Genomic DNA, 19,534 nt, shown 5'->3' with positions numbered 1-19,534 from the left:
GCTTGAAATTCAAGCAACACACACAAAATGCTGGTGGAATACAGCGGGCCAGGCAGCATCTATAGGAAGAAGCACTGTCAACATTTCGGGTGCTTCTTCCTATAGATGCTGCCTGGCCTGCTGCGTTACACCAGCATTTTGTGTGTGTTGCTTTAACTTCCAGCATCTGCAGATTTCCTCATGTTTGCGTTTTCAAATTCACTACTGCAAAGCCTCTGCTAGTGACACCTACACTGAAGAAGTTCAAATCTTCTCTTCGACGGGAGTTCAGTGAAACCCTCTCTAACTGCTCCCCATCTGTAACTTCCTCGGTCCTTCAATTTTTTGATCATACTTTGATCCAGACCCGCTATTAAAGGTGTCCTGACGAAGGATCTCGGCCCAAAACGCGACTGTGCTTCGTCCTATAGATGCTGCCTGGCCTGCTGCGTTCCATCAGCATTTTGTGTGTGCTGCAAATTAACATTCCTGCTCTAGAAATCCCAAGACTTTGTGCACATCTGATTTCTGAATTCACTCCATTTAGAAAATAGTCTATGCCTTTATTCCTTCTAGCAAGGTGTATGACCATACATTTTCCTACATTGTTTTCCATCTACCATTTCTATGCCCATTCTCCTAATCTGTTCCAATTTTTCTGCAGACTCCCTGCATTCATTAAAGTAACCACAAAGTTAATAATACCATGATCCAGATCATCAATATTAGACCCAGTATTAACCCTTGTAGAACACCACTAGTCACCGGTAAGCCTAGCAGTAAAGGTCCTCTTTATTCCCATTCTTTGCCTTCTGCCAGACAGCCAATCTTCTGTCCATGTTATTATATTTCCTGTAATACCATGGGCTCTTACCTTGTTTTGCAGCCTCAGGTATGGTGGCTTGCCAAAAGCCTTTTGAATATCCAAGCAAACAACATCCACTGACAGCCCTTTGTCTATCCTGTCTGTTACTTCCTCAAATAATTCCAACAGATTGGTCAGGCAAGATCTTTCCTAAAGGAAACCATGCTGACTTCAGCCACTTTTATCATGCACTTCCGAGGGTATCCTGAAAACTTATCTTTAGTATTAGACTCTAATAAAGCCAACCATTGAAGGCAGGCTAACTGACTTATAATTTTTTTTTCTTTTGTCTCTCTCCCTTCTTAAAGAATGGAGTGATATTTGCAGTTTTCTAGCCCTCGGGAACTATTTGAAAAACCTAATGTTTTTTCAATGATCAATACTAATGCGTTCACAATCTTTTCAGCTACCTCTTTAAAACCTTGGAGTATAGTTCATCTGGTCCAGGTGATTTATCTTTCTTCAGTCCTTTCAGCTTCTCAATCATTTTCCCCTTATTAATACTGACTCTGACATTCTTGTATTTCTGGCATACGGCTGATGTCTTCTACAGTGAAGACTGACACAAAAATTATTATTCAGTTCATCCACCATTTTTTGTGGTCCATTACTTATTCTCCAACATATTTTCCAGCAGTCCAACGTACACTCTTGCCTCCCTTTTATTCTATATATCTGATTAAACTTTTGCTATCCTCTTTTATATTATTAGCTAGGTTAACTTCATATTTCATCCTTTTTCTCCTTATTGCTTTTTAGTTGCCTTTTGTTGTTTTATAAAGCTTTCCAATTCTCTAGCTTCCAACTTTTTTTGTTATATTGTATATCCTCTCTCTTGCTTTTATGCAGTCCTTGACTTTCCTTATCAGCCACAGTTGCCCTCCTTCAGAATGCTTCTTTTGTATAAATTACAAAAGTGATCCTGCATTTTTCAAATTCCTCCCAGAAACTCCAGCCATAGTTGTTGTACCATAATTCCTGCTGGTGTCCCCTTCCAATCAAATTTGGCTAGCTGCTCCATCATGCATCTGTAGTTATCTTTACTCTACTGTAATGCTGATATATCTGATCTTAGCTTCTCCCTCTTGAACTCCAGGGTGAATTCCATATTATGTTCACTGGCTCCAAAAGGTTCCTTTACCTTAAGCTTCCTAGTCAATTCTTGTTCATTATAAATCATCCAATCTAGAACTAGTGAGCTCAATCTCAAGCTGATCTAGACAGCCATTTTGAAGACATTCTACAAGCTTCTTCTCTTGTAATCCAACACCAATATGATTTTTACAATCCACCTGCTTACTGAGCACCCACCTGCCATTGTAATATTGCCCTTTTTACATGTCATTTCTACTCCAGTTTGTAATTTATACCCCACATCTTGGCTAGTGTTTGAAGACCTGTATATAATTTTAATCAGGGTCTTTTTACCCTTGAGCTTAATTTTCCCCACAAGAATTCTGTATCTTCTGACCTTACAGCACTTTGTCCTAAGAATATGATTTCATTGTTTTTTTTTACCAACAAAGCTACCCTACCCAACCCTGCTCACCTATCTGTACTTTTGATATTTCATGTCTCCTTGATGTTAAGCTCCCAGGTGACTTAATATCAACCTGCCTCCTGAAAGATGGTGTGCAGGTAACTCTCCCATGCCCTGTTGTATTGCGCTGTTTAAAGCACAGATTCCAGTCCATAACTTTGAGCCTGAGATCCTCAAACAACCTACATTTGCTGCAGATGTAGTCATCAGGAATCACAATGGGGTCCACCATCTCCGACATCTTGCAGCTACAACACATCACCCGATTATGCATCCTTACTTTAGTTGTAATTTGATATTCTTTTAGTCAACTGCTCTAAAAATAACCTTGCCTGCACCTCATCTGTGGCTCCTTGCTGAAACCTTTTGAGGCAAAGCCTCAAACTTCAGAGTTTTATTATTATTGGCCGAACCAACAGACCCTCAGGAACCTTTGCCACCACCTCTTCTCACTGAAGCCTTTAGAACAGGTGTTCTCAACCATAGACAAATACCATTAAGCATGGAATCCATGGACCCCAGGTTGGGAACCCCTGCTCTGGAGGTAAGCCTCTAACTCTGTTTACTGCAAAAATGCCACTCCCGTAGTGGCCGCTCCATTTAAACCTCACTTCTTTTTATTGAGCCAAGTGAAACTCACACAAAATGAGACTTGTTCTTTTCAATGGTTTCCCTCTAGCACAGTCCTCACTCTTGCCACTACCAAGGGAAACCAAAGTGAAATGAACACCACTTTCCCATTGTTGATATAAGGGACTACAGATGCTGGAATCTGGAGCAAAAAAATCAGTGGGTCAGGCAGCAGCTATGGAGGGAAATGGACAGTTGACTTCTGTTGTCAAAGCTCTTCATCTGGACAACAATGAAGATGAAGTGTCCAGGTGAAGGGTCGTGACCTGATATTTTGACTGTCCACTTTTCTGCATTGATACTACCTAGCACTCTGAGTTCCTCTAGCATCTTCTTTTTGTTTTGTTCACTTTCTCAAAGATTGGATTCATTTCAACATGACACAGATAAGTTTGACTGATTGAGAACAAGCTGCTTTTAGTTGAATTGTTAACCAAAACCCAAGTAAAATCCTGAGGATTCTCAACCTTTTTTTCCAAAGTTTGCGGACAACGCTAAGATAGGAGGAGGTGCAGTTAGTATTGAGGAAGCAGAGAGGCTACAGAGGACTTAGACAGATTAGGAGAATGGGCAAAGAAGCAGCAGATGGAATGCTATGTTGGGAAGTGTATGGTCATGCACTTTGGTAGGAAAAATAAAAGTAGAGACTATTTTCTAAATTTAAAAAAATAAAAAAAACTGAGGTGCAAAGGGACTTGAGTCCTTGTGCAGACTCCCTAAAGATTAATTTGCAGGTTAAGTCAGTGATGAAGAAGGCAAATGCAATGTTAACATTCATTTTGAGAGGACTAGAATGTAAAAGCAAGAATGTAATGTTATAGCTTTATAAGGCACTGCTGAGGCCTTATTTAGTGTATTATGAGCAGCTTTAGGCTCTTTATCAAAGAAAGGATGTGCTGACGTTGGAGAGGATTCAAAGTTCATTCATGAAAATGTTTCTGGGATTTAATGACTTATCATATGAGGAGTGTTTGATGGCTCTGGGCCTGTACTTTTTGCACCCAGCACATAATTCCATAATTCTCTGCAATTTCTGCCATCTCCAATGGGATCCCACAACCAAGCAGATCTTTCCCGTCCCCCCCCCCCCCACCACGTTTTGCTTCTTCCCTCACTACCATTCAGGGCCCCAAACAGTCCTTCCAGGTGAGGCAACACTTCACCTGTAAGCCTGTTGGGGTCATATACTGTGTCCAGTGCTCCCTCTGTGACCTCCTGTATATAGATGAGACCTGACATAGATTGTGAGACTGCTTCACCAAGCACCTACATTCCATCCACCAGAAAAAGTGGATCTCCCAGTGGACACACATGCTTATTCCACTTCCTATTCCGATACAACTATCCATGGCCTCCTCTACTGTTGCAATGAAGCCACGCTCAGGTTGGAGGAACAACACTTTATATTACATCCAGGTAGCCTCCAATGACAGCATGAACATTGATTTCTCGAACTTCCAGTAATGCCCCCCCCCTTTAACCATTCTCCGTCCCCTTTTCCCTCTTTCACGTTTTCTCCTTGCCTGCCCCTTACCTCATTCTGGTGCTTCGTCCCCCCACCCCCCTTCTTCTTTCTTCCATGGCCTTCTGTCCTCTCGTTAGATTCTCCCTTCTCCAGACTTGTAACTCTTCAACCAATCAACTTTCCAGCTCTTTACTTCACCCCTCCCCCTCTCGGTTTCACCTGTCACCTTGTGTTTCTCCCTTCCCTCCCCTCATTTTCTAACTCTATTCCTCATCTTCTTTTCTCCGGTCCTGCTGAAACGTCTCTGCCCGAATCATAGACTACAGTCTATTCCATGGATGCGACTCTCCTGCTCAGTTCCTGCAGCATTTTGTGTGTGGGGCTTTGAGCCCTTCCTGAACGGGGACAGACGTGTACAGGGACTGAACATCCAAGGTAAAAATGAGGCGGTCAGGGACAGGGAATTGAAAGTTAGTGCGGAGATCGAGAGCATGAGAAGAGCCGTGGATGTAGGTGAGAAGGGTCAGAACCAAAGGGGATGGAATAGACTCGGGATAAGAGTTCAGTGGGGCAGGCAGAGCCAATAGGCCTACCCGGACAGTCCGCTTTCGGGATTTTGAGTAGGAGGTAGAGCGAGCAGAGCGGGATAAGCTTCAAATAAGTAAGAGTGAATTGGAGTAGGGAGTGTCAATTTCTGCAGGAGCTCACGGGACTGTGTCAATGCTTCCGGTTAGGAACTAATTATAGTACTCTTGCTGCCATTCACAAAATTCAAGTTTTCTAGAAAGTTCCACTCAGACGGCAAGTCGGATAATGGGAGATGATGCGCTGCCCTGCAGAGATCGTTCCGTGGGATGGCGTTACTATAACGAGCGCCGACATTGCTGAATATACAGCAGAGGGACCCAGGTTCAGAGCCTCCCGCATCCTCCGAAATAAACACGCGCTGCATCAGTAACACTGCGATTGGTGTGAAATCTGCGAATACTGTGCTCCTAGAGATCAGCTCATGCGATCCTGTCCCTGTACCTTTGGGATAAGATTTCCCCCACATTTGGTTAAATTCACCCCGGTCGATAACCACGGGAAGACCAGTTTGCACTTACTTTGGCAGACGAGAAACAGCAAGGAGACTGTTAACGTTAACAGCATGGTCTTCACCCCTAGAACCCCTTCTGGTTACCCAGGTGAGGCCGGAATTGCGAACAGGCGAAGCGAGCCCCCTCTCAGCTCTCGCTTCCTGTGATCCGCACGCAGGCTGACGAAGGCAGCAGGCGAGTCCGGCTCCGGATCGGCGAGAACGGAATGGGGAGGGGAGATTGTGGAGAGGAGGAGGAGAGAGCGAGTACGAAAGTCGTGAACAACGGGAGAGTGAATGAAAGAGTCACCCCCATTGGACTGGGTGTCTAGGTTATGAGGAAAGACTCTCTGCTGGTCGGATGAATGGGCAAAATAAACCTTTATCTTTCTGTACTTATAAATAGCTGCAGGCTGCACACTGTCCTTTGTGGCCGTCCCTATCTCTCTCTCCGACTCTACCCATCAGCATTCCATATCCTATCTCTACACTGTGACATTGCACTGACTCCCACAAACTTTTGAATATCTACTCCTTGCTCACGCCTCGTCAATCCGTCCACCCAGCAGTTGCTGAGGGGGACAGGCTTCTGGACCAACAATGCCACATCTTCAAAGTTGCCATGACGATGGGAAAAAAAAAGGTTGCAGGATCTAGAAATTGAATCGAAAGTAGAAAGTGATGGATAAAAATTCCGGAGGTCAGGCAGCAGATAATGCGAGCGGAACAGTCAGTATTTCAGGTCTGTAACTCTTCGATAGATCTAGGAAAAAGACATAGTTTATATTAGGGGAGAAGGTGGGGGAAGGATGTAAAGAAGAAGGTGTTCTTTATGTGCATGGCAGTGGAAGTGATTAGGCTAGGGTTAAATCGGGGATTGCCGGGCGACGAGGCTGGAAGTGCGCGAGGGACTATTCCGCGCTCTATCTCAGTAGTAAATAAATAATAAGTTCTGCAGTTCCTGCAACACTTGTAGGGAGAAATTAGCAAATCCTGCCTGACCTCCAGCTGCCTGCTTTTTCACCAATACATTAAGTTTTTTGTTCTGTGATGTGTATTGTTATCAGTAAGGAGGTTAGAACTATCTGGCAGGATAGTTAAACTGAACCGACCAGAGGCTGATGAATATCTGGAATGGCAAGGGAAGGCAACCATTGGGCTGGTACTTGGATCGGAAAGGAGTAGAAGAATGTGGGCCTAATACTGGCAAGTGGGATTGGCATAGATATTCATCACAGTCCGCGTGGACAGGTGATTCCGTGAAAAGCAGAAAATGGGAAATGCTGGGAAAACTAAACAGTCAGGCAAAATTTGTGGGGAAAAAAAGAAACAGTTAATGTTTCAGACGAAGGCCCCTTTATCACACTGGAGAAATGGTTTGTTTGGGTGTGTGTGTGTGTGTAAAGATTTTTTCTGATAGAGTGCAGGCACGAATGTAGTAGGTAGGAGAAGGGAATGTTGCTGGTGTGTTTCTGGTATTTAAGGACATGTTCAACAGACTGGATGATATAAAGCAAAAAAGAAAAGGAAACAGAAAACCTACAGTGCAATACAGGTCCTTTGGCCCTACAATGCTGTGCTGAACATGTACTTACTTTAGAAATTACCTAGGGTTACCCATAGTCCTCTATTTTTCCAAGCTCCATGTACCTGTCTAGGAGTCTCTTAAAAGACTCTATTGTATCTGCCTCAACCAGCGTCACCAGCAGCCCATTCCACACATTCACCATTCTCTGCGTAAAAAACTTACCCCTGACATCTCCTCTGTACCTACTTCCAAGCACCTTAAAACTGTGCCCTCTTGTGTTAGCCATTTCAGCCCTGGGAAAAAGCCTCTGACTATCTAATGCCTCTCATCACATTATGCACCTCTATCAGGTCACCTCTCACCGTCTGTCACTGCAAGGAGAAAAGTACAAATTCACTCAACCTATTGTCATCAGGCATGCTCCCCAATCCAAGCAACATCCTCGTAAATCTCCTCTGTACCCTTTTTATAGTTTCCATATCCTTCCTATGAGGCAGCTGGAACTGAGCACAGTACTCCAAGTGGGGTCTGACCAGGGTCCTATATAGCTGTAACTTTACCTCTCAGCTCTTAATCTCAATCCCACGGTTGCTGAAGGCCAATATACCATATACCTTCTTAATCACACAGTCAACCTGTGCAGCATTGAGTGTCCTATGGACTCGGACCCCAAGAACCCTCTGATCCTCCACACTGCCAAGAATCTTACCATTAATACTATATTCTGCCATCATATTTGACCTTCCAAAATGAACCACCTCACTCTTAACTGGGTTGAACTCCATCTGCCACTTCTCAGCCCAGTTTTGCATCCTATCAATGTCCTACTTTAACTTCTGACAGCCCTCCACACTATCCACAACACACCCAACCTTTGTGTCATCAGCAAATTTACTAACCCATCCCTCCACTTCCTCATCCAGGTCATTTATAAAAATCACAAAGAGTAGGGGTGTCAGGACAGTTCACCAAGGTACACCACTGTTCACTGACCTCCGTGTAGAATATGATCTGTCTACAACCACTCTTTGCCTTCTGTGGGCAAGTGAATTCTGGATCCACAAAGTATGATCCCCTTGGATCCCATGCTCCTTACTTTCTCAATGAGCCTTGCATGGGGTACCTTATCAAATGCCTATGTAAGGCAGCAGAAATGTTTCTGATATTGACAGGAAGAAAAAACAAGGGATTTAAATGATAGAATTTAATATTAAATCTAGAAGCTTGCAACATACCCAGAAAGAAGATGAAATGACTTGGATATTGATGTAGAGGGCAACAGACGTATAGATCAGAGTAAGCAGAATGTTGAATAAAAATGACGAGGCAACTGGAAATTGAAGTTCACTCAATCCACATTGGTTTCTCAGTACAATACATTAAATGGGAAGAAGTGGAAGTGGATGGCAGTTTGGGCTCCTCAATGTGAAGGGAATTGGCACCTCCTGCGATTAGATGGGGAAGTGCTATGTGATAAGGAGTAGCAGGTGGGGGCAAAGAAGTGACAAGGAATTGGAAAGGGAGCAATTGCAGCAAGTAGAGGTGAGGGGAAAATGTGTCTAGTGGAGAAATTTAACTGGTGCTGGTGGAAATTGTGAAGTGTTATGCATTGATTGCAAAGGTCAGTGGCAGGGGAGGTAAGGACCAGGGGAACTCAGCTCTTGTTCTGTCCAGAAGGAGAAAGGAGCAAAGGCTTAGATGTGGTAAATACTTGAGATGCAGCCAAGAGTTTTCAATCTGGAAGAACAGAGACAGTAAGGAAGAAGGCAGATATTTCAGAAGCACCTGCACAGAATATTTCATCATTGGAGTAAATTCAGAATTAGGCTTATTATGTGTAATGAAATTTGTTGTGCTGTGTCAGTAGTACACAGAAATACATGAAAATTACTGTAAGTTACAAAAATAATATATGCAATATATATAAAATAGTGGAACAAAAGAGCAAAGTAGTGAGGTAGTGTTCATGGCTTTATAGACTTTCCAAAACCTGTTGGCAAAAGGGAAAAACCTGTTCCTAAAATGTCGGATTTGCATCTTAAGGCTTCTGTATCCCCTTCCTGAAGGTGATAATGAAAAGAAGGCATATCCTTGATGGCCAGGGTCTTCTTTAGGCATCGCCTTTTGAAGATGTTGTTGGTGAGGAGGCTCGTGCCCGTAATGGAGTTGGCTGAGTTTACAACCCTGTGCAGTGGCCCCTTCATACCGGACGGTGATGAAACAGGTTAGAATGCTCTCCATGGTACATCTGTAGAAATTTGCCTGCATCTTTGGTGACATACCAAATCTTCTCAAATTCAAGGCCTCAAAGGAACTGAGGGAATAATTCAAAAGTTCAAAGTAAAATTTTTCAAAGTATATATATATATCACCATATATGATACTGAGATTCATTTTCTTGTGGGCATACTCAATAAATCCATAATAGAATCAATAAAATATGAAATAGAATCAATGAAGTTCTAATGGAAATTAGATTGGGAGGAAATACAGTCAATCTATCTTGTGAGTTTGCAGTGAATTTGTTAGTTTCCAATCTGGAAGAGCAGAAACCACAGGTAAGGAAGAAGGCAGATATTTCAGATCAACAAAGGGAAGGGAAGAGTCAGAGAGAGACTATTTGGAGGTGACACAAGGTGAACATCAGCTGCAAGAGTGGTTAAATGTTCAATTTCAGCATGAGTGCAGGAAGAGGGACAAATGCTGCTACTAATGCTCCAGATAAGGAGGTGTGGCAGTGGGCCTGAGGAGGGTTGAAACAAAGGCTCTTCCACATATCAAACAAAAAGACAGCAGTAGTTTGGTCCCTGTGAGTGCCCATAAATATACACTTGATCTAGAGAAAATTAATGGAATTGAAGAAGTTATTTAGCATGAGGATAAGCTCTGCTGGGTGAATGAAAGAATTGGTGAAGGGGAACTGGTTGGGCCTCTGTTTGAGAAAGAAACAGAGTATCACCAGATCCTCCAATTGACTAGGTATGGAATGCTCGGCCATCTTCATCTTCCAAAGTTCTCACTGGCTAGTACACAACAGAGAACTCAGCCTCAAATCATAAAATCAACCAGGCATATTTGACCCTTTGTATCTGTACCAGTTGACAAAGTGATCCCTGGCCTAATTACACCTTCTAGCAATGGCTTTGTGGCCCTGCAGTTTACAGATCTTCAACTGAGTACTGCTTAAATGGGATGAGGGTTTCTGCATCTCTTATCATTTCATGCAGTGAGTTCGAGACCTTATCATCCATTGCATGGAAACATTTTTCCTTACTTCTCATTAAACCTCTTATTATTGAATTTTAATTTATACCTCCTAGTCTTTACCTTTCTGCAAAAAGAAGTGGGCCCTTCTTATCTACTCTAGGTCGACCCCTTACTATGCATCTCAATTCAATCTTTCCTGACTTTCCTTTGTTTCAAAGAAAACAAACCTCCTTTATCCAGTCTTTCCTCATTGCTAGATTTGTTTTATCCTGACATATCCTCTGCATCCTCCCCAGTTCAATCGTTGCTTTACTCTAATGTGGTGACCAGAAATGGATATATTGACTTAATGAGCTTTTTCACTGTTTTAGTACAATGTCCCTGTCCTGAAATGCTATACCTCAATTACCTGAAGAAAGCATCTACATACTTTTTCTTTAACTAGCTTATTGACATTTTGCATTACATTTCAAGATCTGTGAATGGACAGTCGAAGATCCCTCTGTTTCTCCACACCATTCAATATCCTTCCCAGTGCATCAATTCATTGAACTAGTGCCAAGGGATGACTTTTACAAGCAGATGAGATCTGCATTAGCATCAGAAAAGTAACACTTATGATCATGCAGCTCTACATCAATATTAGCCATGAATTAATTCTGCAAAGCACAGCATAATCATTACCAGTTGAGCTATTGCTGGAATTTCAAATGCATAGTACAGAATTCTTGTGGCATGTTGTTCAGCTGGTAACTGGTGATCACAAGTTTGATGATAATTTCAGATGAAAATTTGAGAAACTTGCATCCAGCATCCTCACAAGAGCTTCTGGCAATTGAAGAGCTACTGAGTGCATTTGCAAGGCTACTCACTTGATCGACTCAAGTTGAAAGCAAAGTACTATTGTGCCATAAAAGTTTAAAGCCAATGGATTATGTCTTTAATGAGGCATGAGGACAAATGTTGCTAATGCTGTGGGATTTAGTAGTCATGCATATTCTGTCATTTTTCATTACTCAGTGATTTTAGTTTCAAGTATTCTCTGACATGAGCCATCTTTCATTATTAGTGTGCTTCCACATTCATGGTGTTATTGATTGGGCTCCTTCTATTTCTTTTTATACATTACTTTAAGAGTTCATTAAAATATCCTGATGAGGATTAAACAGTTGGAGTCCACCCAGTTCAAAGTCAAATTAATGGTCATCTGACTGTACATATATACAGTACAACCAAACTAAACAACATTCCTGCAGACCAAGGTGCACCCACAAAACATATATCACACAGTACATGACATGAAATATTACCACAATTAAGTTAATAAAACATGATTCGAAGTGCATGTAGTGCATAGCACAGGTAAACAATTAACAACACAGTAAACAATGAAGAGCTCAGTGCCCCTAGTGACAATGCCTTGGTGGTGACAGAGTACTCATTACACTCTCAGCTTGAGGGGAGAAGCTGTTACCCAGTCTGGCAATCCTTGTCCTGATGCTCCCGTACCCCGTTCCTGAAGGTACTGGGTCAAAGAGATTGTGGGATGGGTGGTAGGGATCCTCAGAAAAGCTTTGTACCACTCCTATACTAGAAAGTCTTCCCTGAAGATTCCAATGGATATGCTTCTACACTTCTTTGGAGCATAGAAGGTTAAGGGGGGCTTGAAAGATGTATTTAAACATAATGAGGGGGATAGATAGAGTTGATGTTGATGGGCTTTTTCCATTGAGAGTAGGGGAGATTCAAATAAGAGGACATGAGAGTTAGGGGGCAAAAGTTCAAGGGTAACACGAGGGGGAATTTCTTTACTCAGAGAGTGGTAGCTGTGTGGAATGAGCTTCCAGTAGAAGTGGTAGTGGCATGTTCGGTACTGTCATTTAAAGTAAAATTGGATAGGTATATGGACAGGAAAGGAACGGAGGGTTATGGGCTGAGTGCGGGCCAGTGGGACTAGGTGAGAGTAAGTGTTCAGCATGGACTAGCAGGGCCGAGATGGCTTGTTTCTGTGCTGTAATTGTTATATGGTTATATAATAATTTGAAACAGAACAACTTACACACCCTTTGATATCATCTGGCATTCACCTCTGTATTGCAGAGGGTGATTCACTCAGAATGGATATCACATGGATGATGAAGCGACCAGATCGCTCCAAGACAGAAACAAACTCATTTATCTGGATGAAGAAGCAATTATTCTGTTTTACAACATCTCATAAAGCACATTTAAGCCTCTCTTGTCTTTAGAAACCTAATGCAGATGTTCTTGGCATGTCAAGAAGAAGCAGTTTTACTGATATTCTTTGTTAAATACGGACAATCAATTGTTATTACAGTTTCTAAAATGTATTTCATTCATCGCAACACACAAAGCAGTGGAGTGGCTCACTGAGTCAGGCAGTGTCTAAGAGGACAGTTAACACTTCTTTCTGAAGGGTCTCAATGTGAAGCATCAACTGCCCACTTCTCTGCATAGATGCTCCGTGACTGGCCAAGTTCCTCCAGCATTTTATACGTTGCTGCAGATTCCAGCTCTTGTGTTTTACTTATATTTAATTTATTGTTCATTGGCATTCTACAACTGAAACTAACATAGCCTTGGCTCACTGATGTATCATCACATCAGTATTAGAGGAAAATGAGTTTGATGGCCATGAAGATCTGAATGGACAATTTAACTTCATTGTGCTGGAAGAGTATCACACTGTTGGATATATTGAGCTTCAAAGGAAATAATGAACTGGTTTTGGCTTGGTGTAATGAGCCTTGAAGATGAAAAGAGTAGTAAGTTGGATTCTTATTCCAGAAACAATTTTCCATTGAAATTCCCATTGTGAAAGAATAAAGTTTAATTGTCACATATGGATGTCATAACATAGAAACACAGAAAACCTACAGCACAATACAGGAACTTCAGCCTGCAAAGCTGTGCGGAACATGTCCTTACCTTAAAACTACCTTGGCTTTCCCATAGACCTTTATTTTTCTAAACTTCATGTACCTATCCAGGAGTCTCTTAAAAGACACTATCATTTCTGCCTCCAACACTGCCACCGGCAGCCCATTCCACGCACTCACCACTCTCTGTGTAAAAAACTTACCTCCCAACATCAACTCTGTACCTACTGTAAGCACCTTAAAACTCACGCTAGCCATTTCAGCCCTGGGAAAAGTGCCTCAGACTATCCATATGAACAATGTCTCTCATTATCTTGTACACCTCTATCAGGTCACTTCTCATGCTCTATCACTCCAAGGAGAAAAGGCCGAGTTCACTCATGCTGTTCTCATAAAGGCATGCTCCCCAAACGGATTTTACTTCACTATATCTTGAAGGAGGCACTCTAGTCCAGCAGCAGACTTGTAAATCTCCTCTGCACCTCTCTAAAGCTTCTATGTCCTTCATATAATGAGGCAACCATAACTGAAAAGGAGTTCAGTTCTTCAGGATAACGTGGGCACAAGTTCCAAGTACAAAATTCTTTAACAGAAAATACATTACTTACGAATATATTGATGCAGCTACAAAGAAGGCGCAACAACAGCTATATTTCATTAGGAGTCTGAACAGATCTGATTTGCCACCAAAAACACTTGCAAATTTATACAGATGTACTGTGGAGAGTATTCTAACTGGCTGCATTACCATCTGTTATTGGGGTGGGGTGGCTTCTGCACAGGATAAAAGTAAGCTGCGGAGAGTTGTAAACTCAATCAGCCCCATCAAGGGCACTAGCCTCTGTAGTTTCCAGGACGTCTTCAAGGAGCGATGCCTCACAAAGGTGGCATCCATCATTAAGGACCCCCATCACCCTGGACATGCCCTCTTTTCATTACCACCATCAGGAAGGAGGTACAGAAGCCTGAAAGCACACACTCGGTGATTCAGGAACAGCTTTTCCCCCTCTGCGATCCAATTTCTGAAGGGACATTGAACGCATGAACACTGCCTCACTACTTTATTTCTTTTCTGCGCTACTTTTTTCATTTAACTACTATATATATATATATATATATATATATATATATATATATATATAAAAAAAAACTGCAATTCACAGATTTTTGTTGTTGTGTATTGCAATGTATTGCCGCTGCAAATTTCACAACATATGCTGGTGATATTAAATCTGATTCTGATTCTGACTTAAGTGGTACATTTATGAGTATGTCCATGTACTTAGCATTTAATGCTACTTTAAGTGATTGTGGACTACATAAACCTATTTATTGATGATTAAATAACAAAAAAATCAATTAGCGGTTATGGAATGGTTGTCTTGCTTCTTTCCTTGTAATACACAGACTTCAAGATGGTCTCAGATGTAATTATAAAATAATTAAAGAGCTGAATTGCATACCTAATAATAACAATTTTCGTTTGACCTGTGAGGCAGGACTAAAGAATGTGCATTTAAACTGACATGACCTGACAGTGAAATACACTGGATTGGGGGCTGTGGTACATGCTAACTCTGCATTTCTCGAACAGGGAGATGATATGCTTCCTTTTACTACACCTGAGATTGCACTTAACAGGAGGTTTTACAGTAAGAGAACATACATAAGAAATAGGAGCAGGAGTAGGCCATCCGGCCCATCGAGTCTGCTCCACCATTCAATAAGATCGTGGCTGATCTGTTCGTAAACACAGCTCCATCTACCTGCCTTTTCCCCATAACCCTTAATTCCCTTACTATGTAAAATTCTATCTAACTGTATCCTAAATATATTTAGTGAAGAAGCCTCAACTGCTTCCCTGGGAAGAGAATTCCACAGATTCACCACTCTCTGGGAAAAACAATTTCTCCTCATCTCCTCCTAAATCTTCTCCCCTGAATCTTGAGGCAATGTCCCCTAGTTCTAGTCTTGCCTACCAATGAAAACAACTTTCCTACTATCTTATCTATCCCTTTCAACATTTTCAAGATTGATTGATGTGATCATGTGTCTAGTTTCAACTAGTTTTCAGAATAAAGATGACAATGAGCTCTTTGTTCTTTGTCTTCTTTCTTGTTCTCTAGTACTTACTGTAGAGTGAATCAATTTTTATTTATTTTATTTATTTGTGTTATTACATATTGTTTTACTATGCTGTTATTTTTTGCTCTGAACATCTCATAAATTTTACCAAAATATTTCCCAGTGAACTTTTTCTATTTCTTTCTAAAAGATTACATGGTTATAGAGAGCTGCTTGAAGTAGGGGTGTGGTGACGTGGTGGGATGTGATGGAAATTTCTAATCATTCCACTGTGGGCTCGGTGGATTATCTAGACTCTTCCAGTTTGCGATTTCCATTTATACATTTAATGCTTCATCGTTTCTTCAGTTCATATTCAGGTTAGAAGCAATTTGCTACAAATGTTAATAGCAATCCACTGCAGTTGGTTGGATAAATTGTAAATGGTTGCTCTCAGAAGGAAAGTCAAAGTGACATTAGTAACTAAATAACTACAAGACGTTCTGCAATAAAAAAGCAACCCTTGGAAGGCCATTGACCTGAAATGATAACTTTGGTTTCCTCTCTGATGCAGTGTGTAGAGCACTTAGAGCAGTTGTTGTCAACATTTTTCTGTTTGTGGCCCACTTGTTGCTTTGATTTACATCTATGGACCCTACCCTCCATAGTTTCTGTCAGCTGCTGAAGTTTTTTTTTGTCACATATACTAACTGTTCTAATATACAGTTAATATTTACATTTCAACAGATTATAGGTTAAATTTAATGTTACAGATGTATATGAAAAATACAAGCTATTTCAAAGCTCTGAATAGGATACTTTATTAGTAATATATGATATTCTTCCAACCAACAAAGAAAAAGCACTTAATATTGTTACTTTGGATATTTAGGAAGACCCTGTGACTGATGCAAATGAGTGAATTTTTGAATATATGGTTGCAAGGCATGTTTTACAAATGCTTTTTAACTGACAGGCAAAATATGTCAAGACTTAGCAGCCAATTGTTTTTCCAAGCTAATTATCTTTTAGACATGCTACAATGCTATCCCAAAGTGCAATAAACCGATGAAAGCAATTACCTTTTGATAATCACTGGGCCTCTGAATGCATTAGTAGCCATTTAAAATCTATTTCATTTTCCTCACAAAGTTGTCAAAAAAGATGATCTTGCGGTGCATTTGATTTGGTGAAATTCAGAGCATTATTACAGCAGCAAACATCCTCCCAATTTTCTTGCAACCAAATGCTGAAGGTGGATGACACATGTATGCAAAGTCGTCAGGCACAGCATTTGTAAATGAGCAATAAATCCTCTGTGTCGTCAAGCCATCAAACCATCAAAGCAGCAACATCAGTTGCACAAGCCTTTATATTTTCTAGCAGAATATTGTTTTCCAAGAAATAGCTCTTGACTTCTTCAAAAAGTGGTTTCACTTTTGGTATCTGTTCTAAGCTTTCAGGCAAAAATCATTTCCTCACTGGCCTGATCATCATTGAAAAATCAAACATAAGTCTTCAGAAGGGCTTCATTATCACATAATGTGCTTTCATTGATTTGCAGGGCAAAGTTCTTAACTTGCAGTTGTGCAACTGGTTGTTTTTCCATGTCAACTGACATTTTATCAATTGCCTTGACACTGATGAGTTGCTCAAGATTATGGCTTGAATAGTTTCATATGTGTTTGATTCATAACATGAGAAATTACAACAGAAACTGCAGGCAGAATCAATGATTTTACTTTATTATGTGACTTGCAAGCATCTGCAATTCATTTTGAAAACTCATCAGGTGCAAGTAAACCTTCTTCTATCCCGGCTGCTTTTTCACTAAATACTGTATTTGCTTTGCTGTCAGCCTGACTGAAAATGATCATGTACAGTATTTTTTTTAAGCAGTCCAGTGTCTTGTCTTTCTTGGCCTTATACACCGCTGATACGGGTTTGATAAGGAAAACCTGGCAGCTTCTGACAGTCTTTCACTTGGAATTAGGTGTAGATAGTTCCCTGTTAGCATTTAATTATCTATAACAGGCCTCCAAGAGGACTACAGACTTGTCGTGGCTTGGAGGATTGTGTGACTCAATGACCCAGAAAGGTATATTGGCTTGAGTCAGGGCTTTATGCTTTGGTTCTTGGTAGGGTAACCCATAACAGGTCAAAGGGTCCTCCAGGTTTGGGGGTCAGCTCAGGGCTAACAGCCCTTACTAGTAAAACTCAAATGTTATGAAAACAGCACTGAGGAATCCTTCTACATCTGAGTGTAACAATATTCCTGAGTCTTCACCTGGGGTTTGTATGGCTGAGAGCAGTGAAAACTGAGAGGAAGCTACTGACATGGTGAAGGAAAGCCTGAACAGTGCCTGAGATGGAGGACTTTCATCGCTGCCCAAAATGCCAGCGACATAACAGGCAATAAGTATCTATAACAAAGTAATCCTAATCACTAGCTGGTGGAGCACATTGCAGCGTATCATGCTGGGTCACATCCACCTACTCACTCTATAATCAGTGAATTGGAGTGGGGTTCAGTAGGCTGCCCTGCAGAGTGTGAATTGAGATTTGATCATTCAGAAGCAGAGATGATGATTGATGTTCAGCGTCATTTGCATAACCTAGCATATTTTCCCATTCATTTCATTTGGGGTTCCAATTAAATTGGATATATTCATTTTTTCTATAGTTTAATAATATTTCATTAAAACAGTAAACTTAACATGGACCATTTAGAAACTCCTTTGCCTCACCCCAGTTTCCTGTTTTTTACTTGTAGTCCCAATGGAATCTGTCATGGCCACCCAGGGATCATATGGGCCACTGACTTAGAGCATTGTCTGGATTCATTTCACATTTCTTGCATCATCTGATTTCTGATTTTTGGAAAGTCTGGCAATCCTCTATCCAGTAGGAGAAGGTAAACCTAGCTCCAGTTAACAGATGCCAGAATGGCCTTCATTGAGAATTAAGTTAGCATCATATGACATTGATACAGGGACCTCATTAATGCAACTGGAACACATCCAGTTCACTTGACAACATATGTTCCACAATGAAGTGCATTTAAATGAAGGAAGTAAACAAACAGTAAATTCCAGTTTAGAGAAATGATCTGAAAGAACATTTGATGCATGCTGTCAGACATGTTCCTGTTTACATAACTGTATCAGGCAATATTGAATAGAAATCAACATAATGTGCCACCGCAGTTTCCCTTGGATTGCTAGTGGAGGGAGGACAGAGGGAGACGGATTCTGATTCAATAGACCTGAATTCTTTTCTGTAATTCCACTCTGTAACAAGGTTATGTTTTGTAACTTCAAGGCATTAAACTAATTCAAAGGAAGACATAGGAGTCCAAGAATGCGGGTCTAACTTTGTCTTTACTTTAAGCGAGATGTGCACGTATTATGTGGATGAGTGATAACGTATTTAATTAATGTATAACTCCTAGTGAATTATTTAAATGAACACAAATGCTTTATCAATCAACATATATAGGAAATGTTACTTAAGTATTAAATACACAACACTCACTGTTTAGATGTAAACTCCAACTCAATAGACATTGCATCTGAACCATACACTGAGTATGTTATATCATACAGCTACTAAGCAGACATCCTCAGTGGAGTAAATTTTAAATTGTCCCATTCAAGCTAAAAAATTTAATTGTTGTGGAAGATATTTTACTGTTGTGGAATAACGTCTGTCCTGAAAAGGGGGATCACTCTGTTTGGCAGGTGAGACTTGTGACTGTGAAACAATCTCATGTTCTGGGGCCATTCTGTGGTGGCTGTAGGTGTTGACTCTGAGACTGCAGGAAGTGGTAGCCATGTTTCTTCTTCGTCTTCCTCTTCTTCCTTTTTCTTCTTCTAGTTTGTGCATCCTGATCTTGGGAAGGTGCATTTAGTTCACTGGAGTATTCTCTTATTAATACTTCTATTGCTTCCTTCACAATCTGATCACTCTTCTTGGTTTCCACATCCATGACATCATCTAACAAATCCTCTGTTTTTTATATCTCCATTGACTCCTTTCTTTTTGGCCTTCCATTCATCTAGATGGGCTTTGGTCCTTGCAGTTACTTTTAGAAAAAGTATTTTTCTCTCCCACATGAAGTTTATACAATAAACTTAATGCACACAGATTAGACTCAGGTTCTATATACTCACAAAAGCTAAATGAGCTTTCCTGAAGCTCCTTGAACTCTCTTCCAGCTTAAAACCAAGCCACATCAAGTTAACAGGGTTTGATAAGGAAAACCTGGCAGCTTCTGAC

General features: G+C 40.9%; 1 protein-coding gene across 1 annotated transcript in view; it reads right to left on the bottom strand.

Annotated features, from left to right (window-relative positions):
• Positions 1-5,696, bottom strand: part of LOC132396346 (neuronal acetylcholine receptor subunit beta-2-like) — a 62,741-nt gene extending 57,045 nt beyond the window's left edge. The window contains exon 1 of the mRNA XM_059973860.1: positions 5,586-5,696. Coding sequence (XP_059829843.1) covers positions 5,586-5,631 — 46 coding nt within the window. The 5' untranslated portion in view covers positions 5,632-5,696. The remainder of the gene's footprint in view (positions 1-5,585) is intronic.
• Positions 5,697-19,534: the final 13,838 nt, after the last annotated feature.

This window comes from Hypanus sabinus, chromosome 7 (genome assembly GCF_030144855.1).
Source record: "Hypanus sabinus isolate sHypSab1 chromosome 7, sHypSab1.hap1, whole genome shotgun sequence".
Taxonomy (NCBI): Eukaryota; Metazoa; Chordata; class Chondrichthyes; order Myliobatiformes; family Dasyatidae; genus Hypanus; species Hypanus sabinus.
This window is presented reverse-complemented; position numbering and strand designations above follow the sequence as displayed.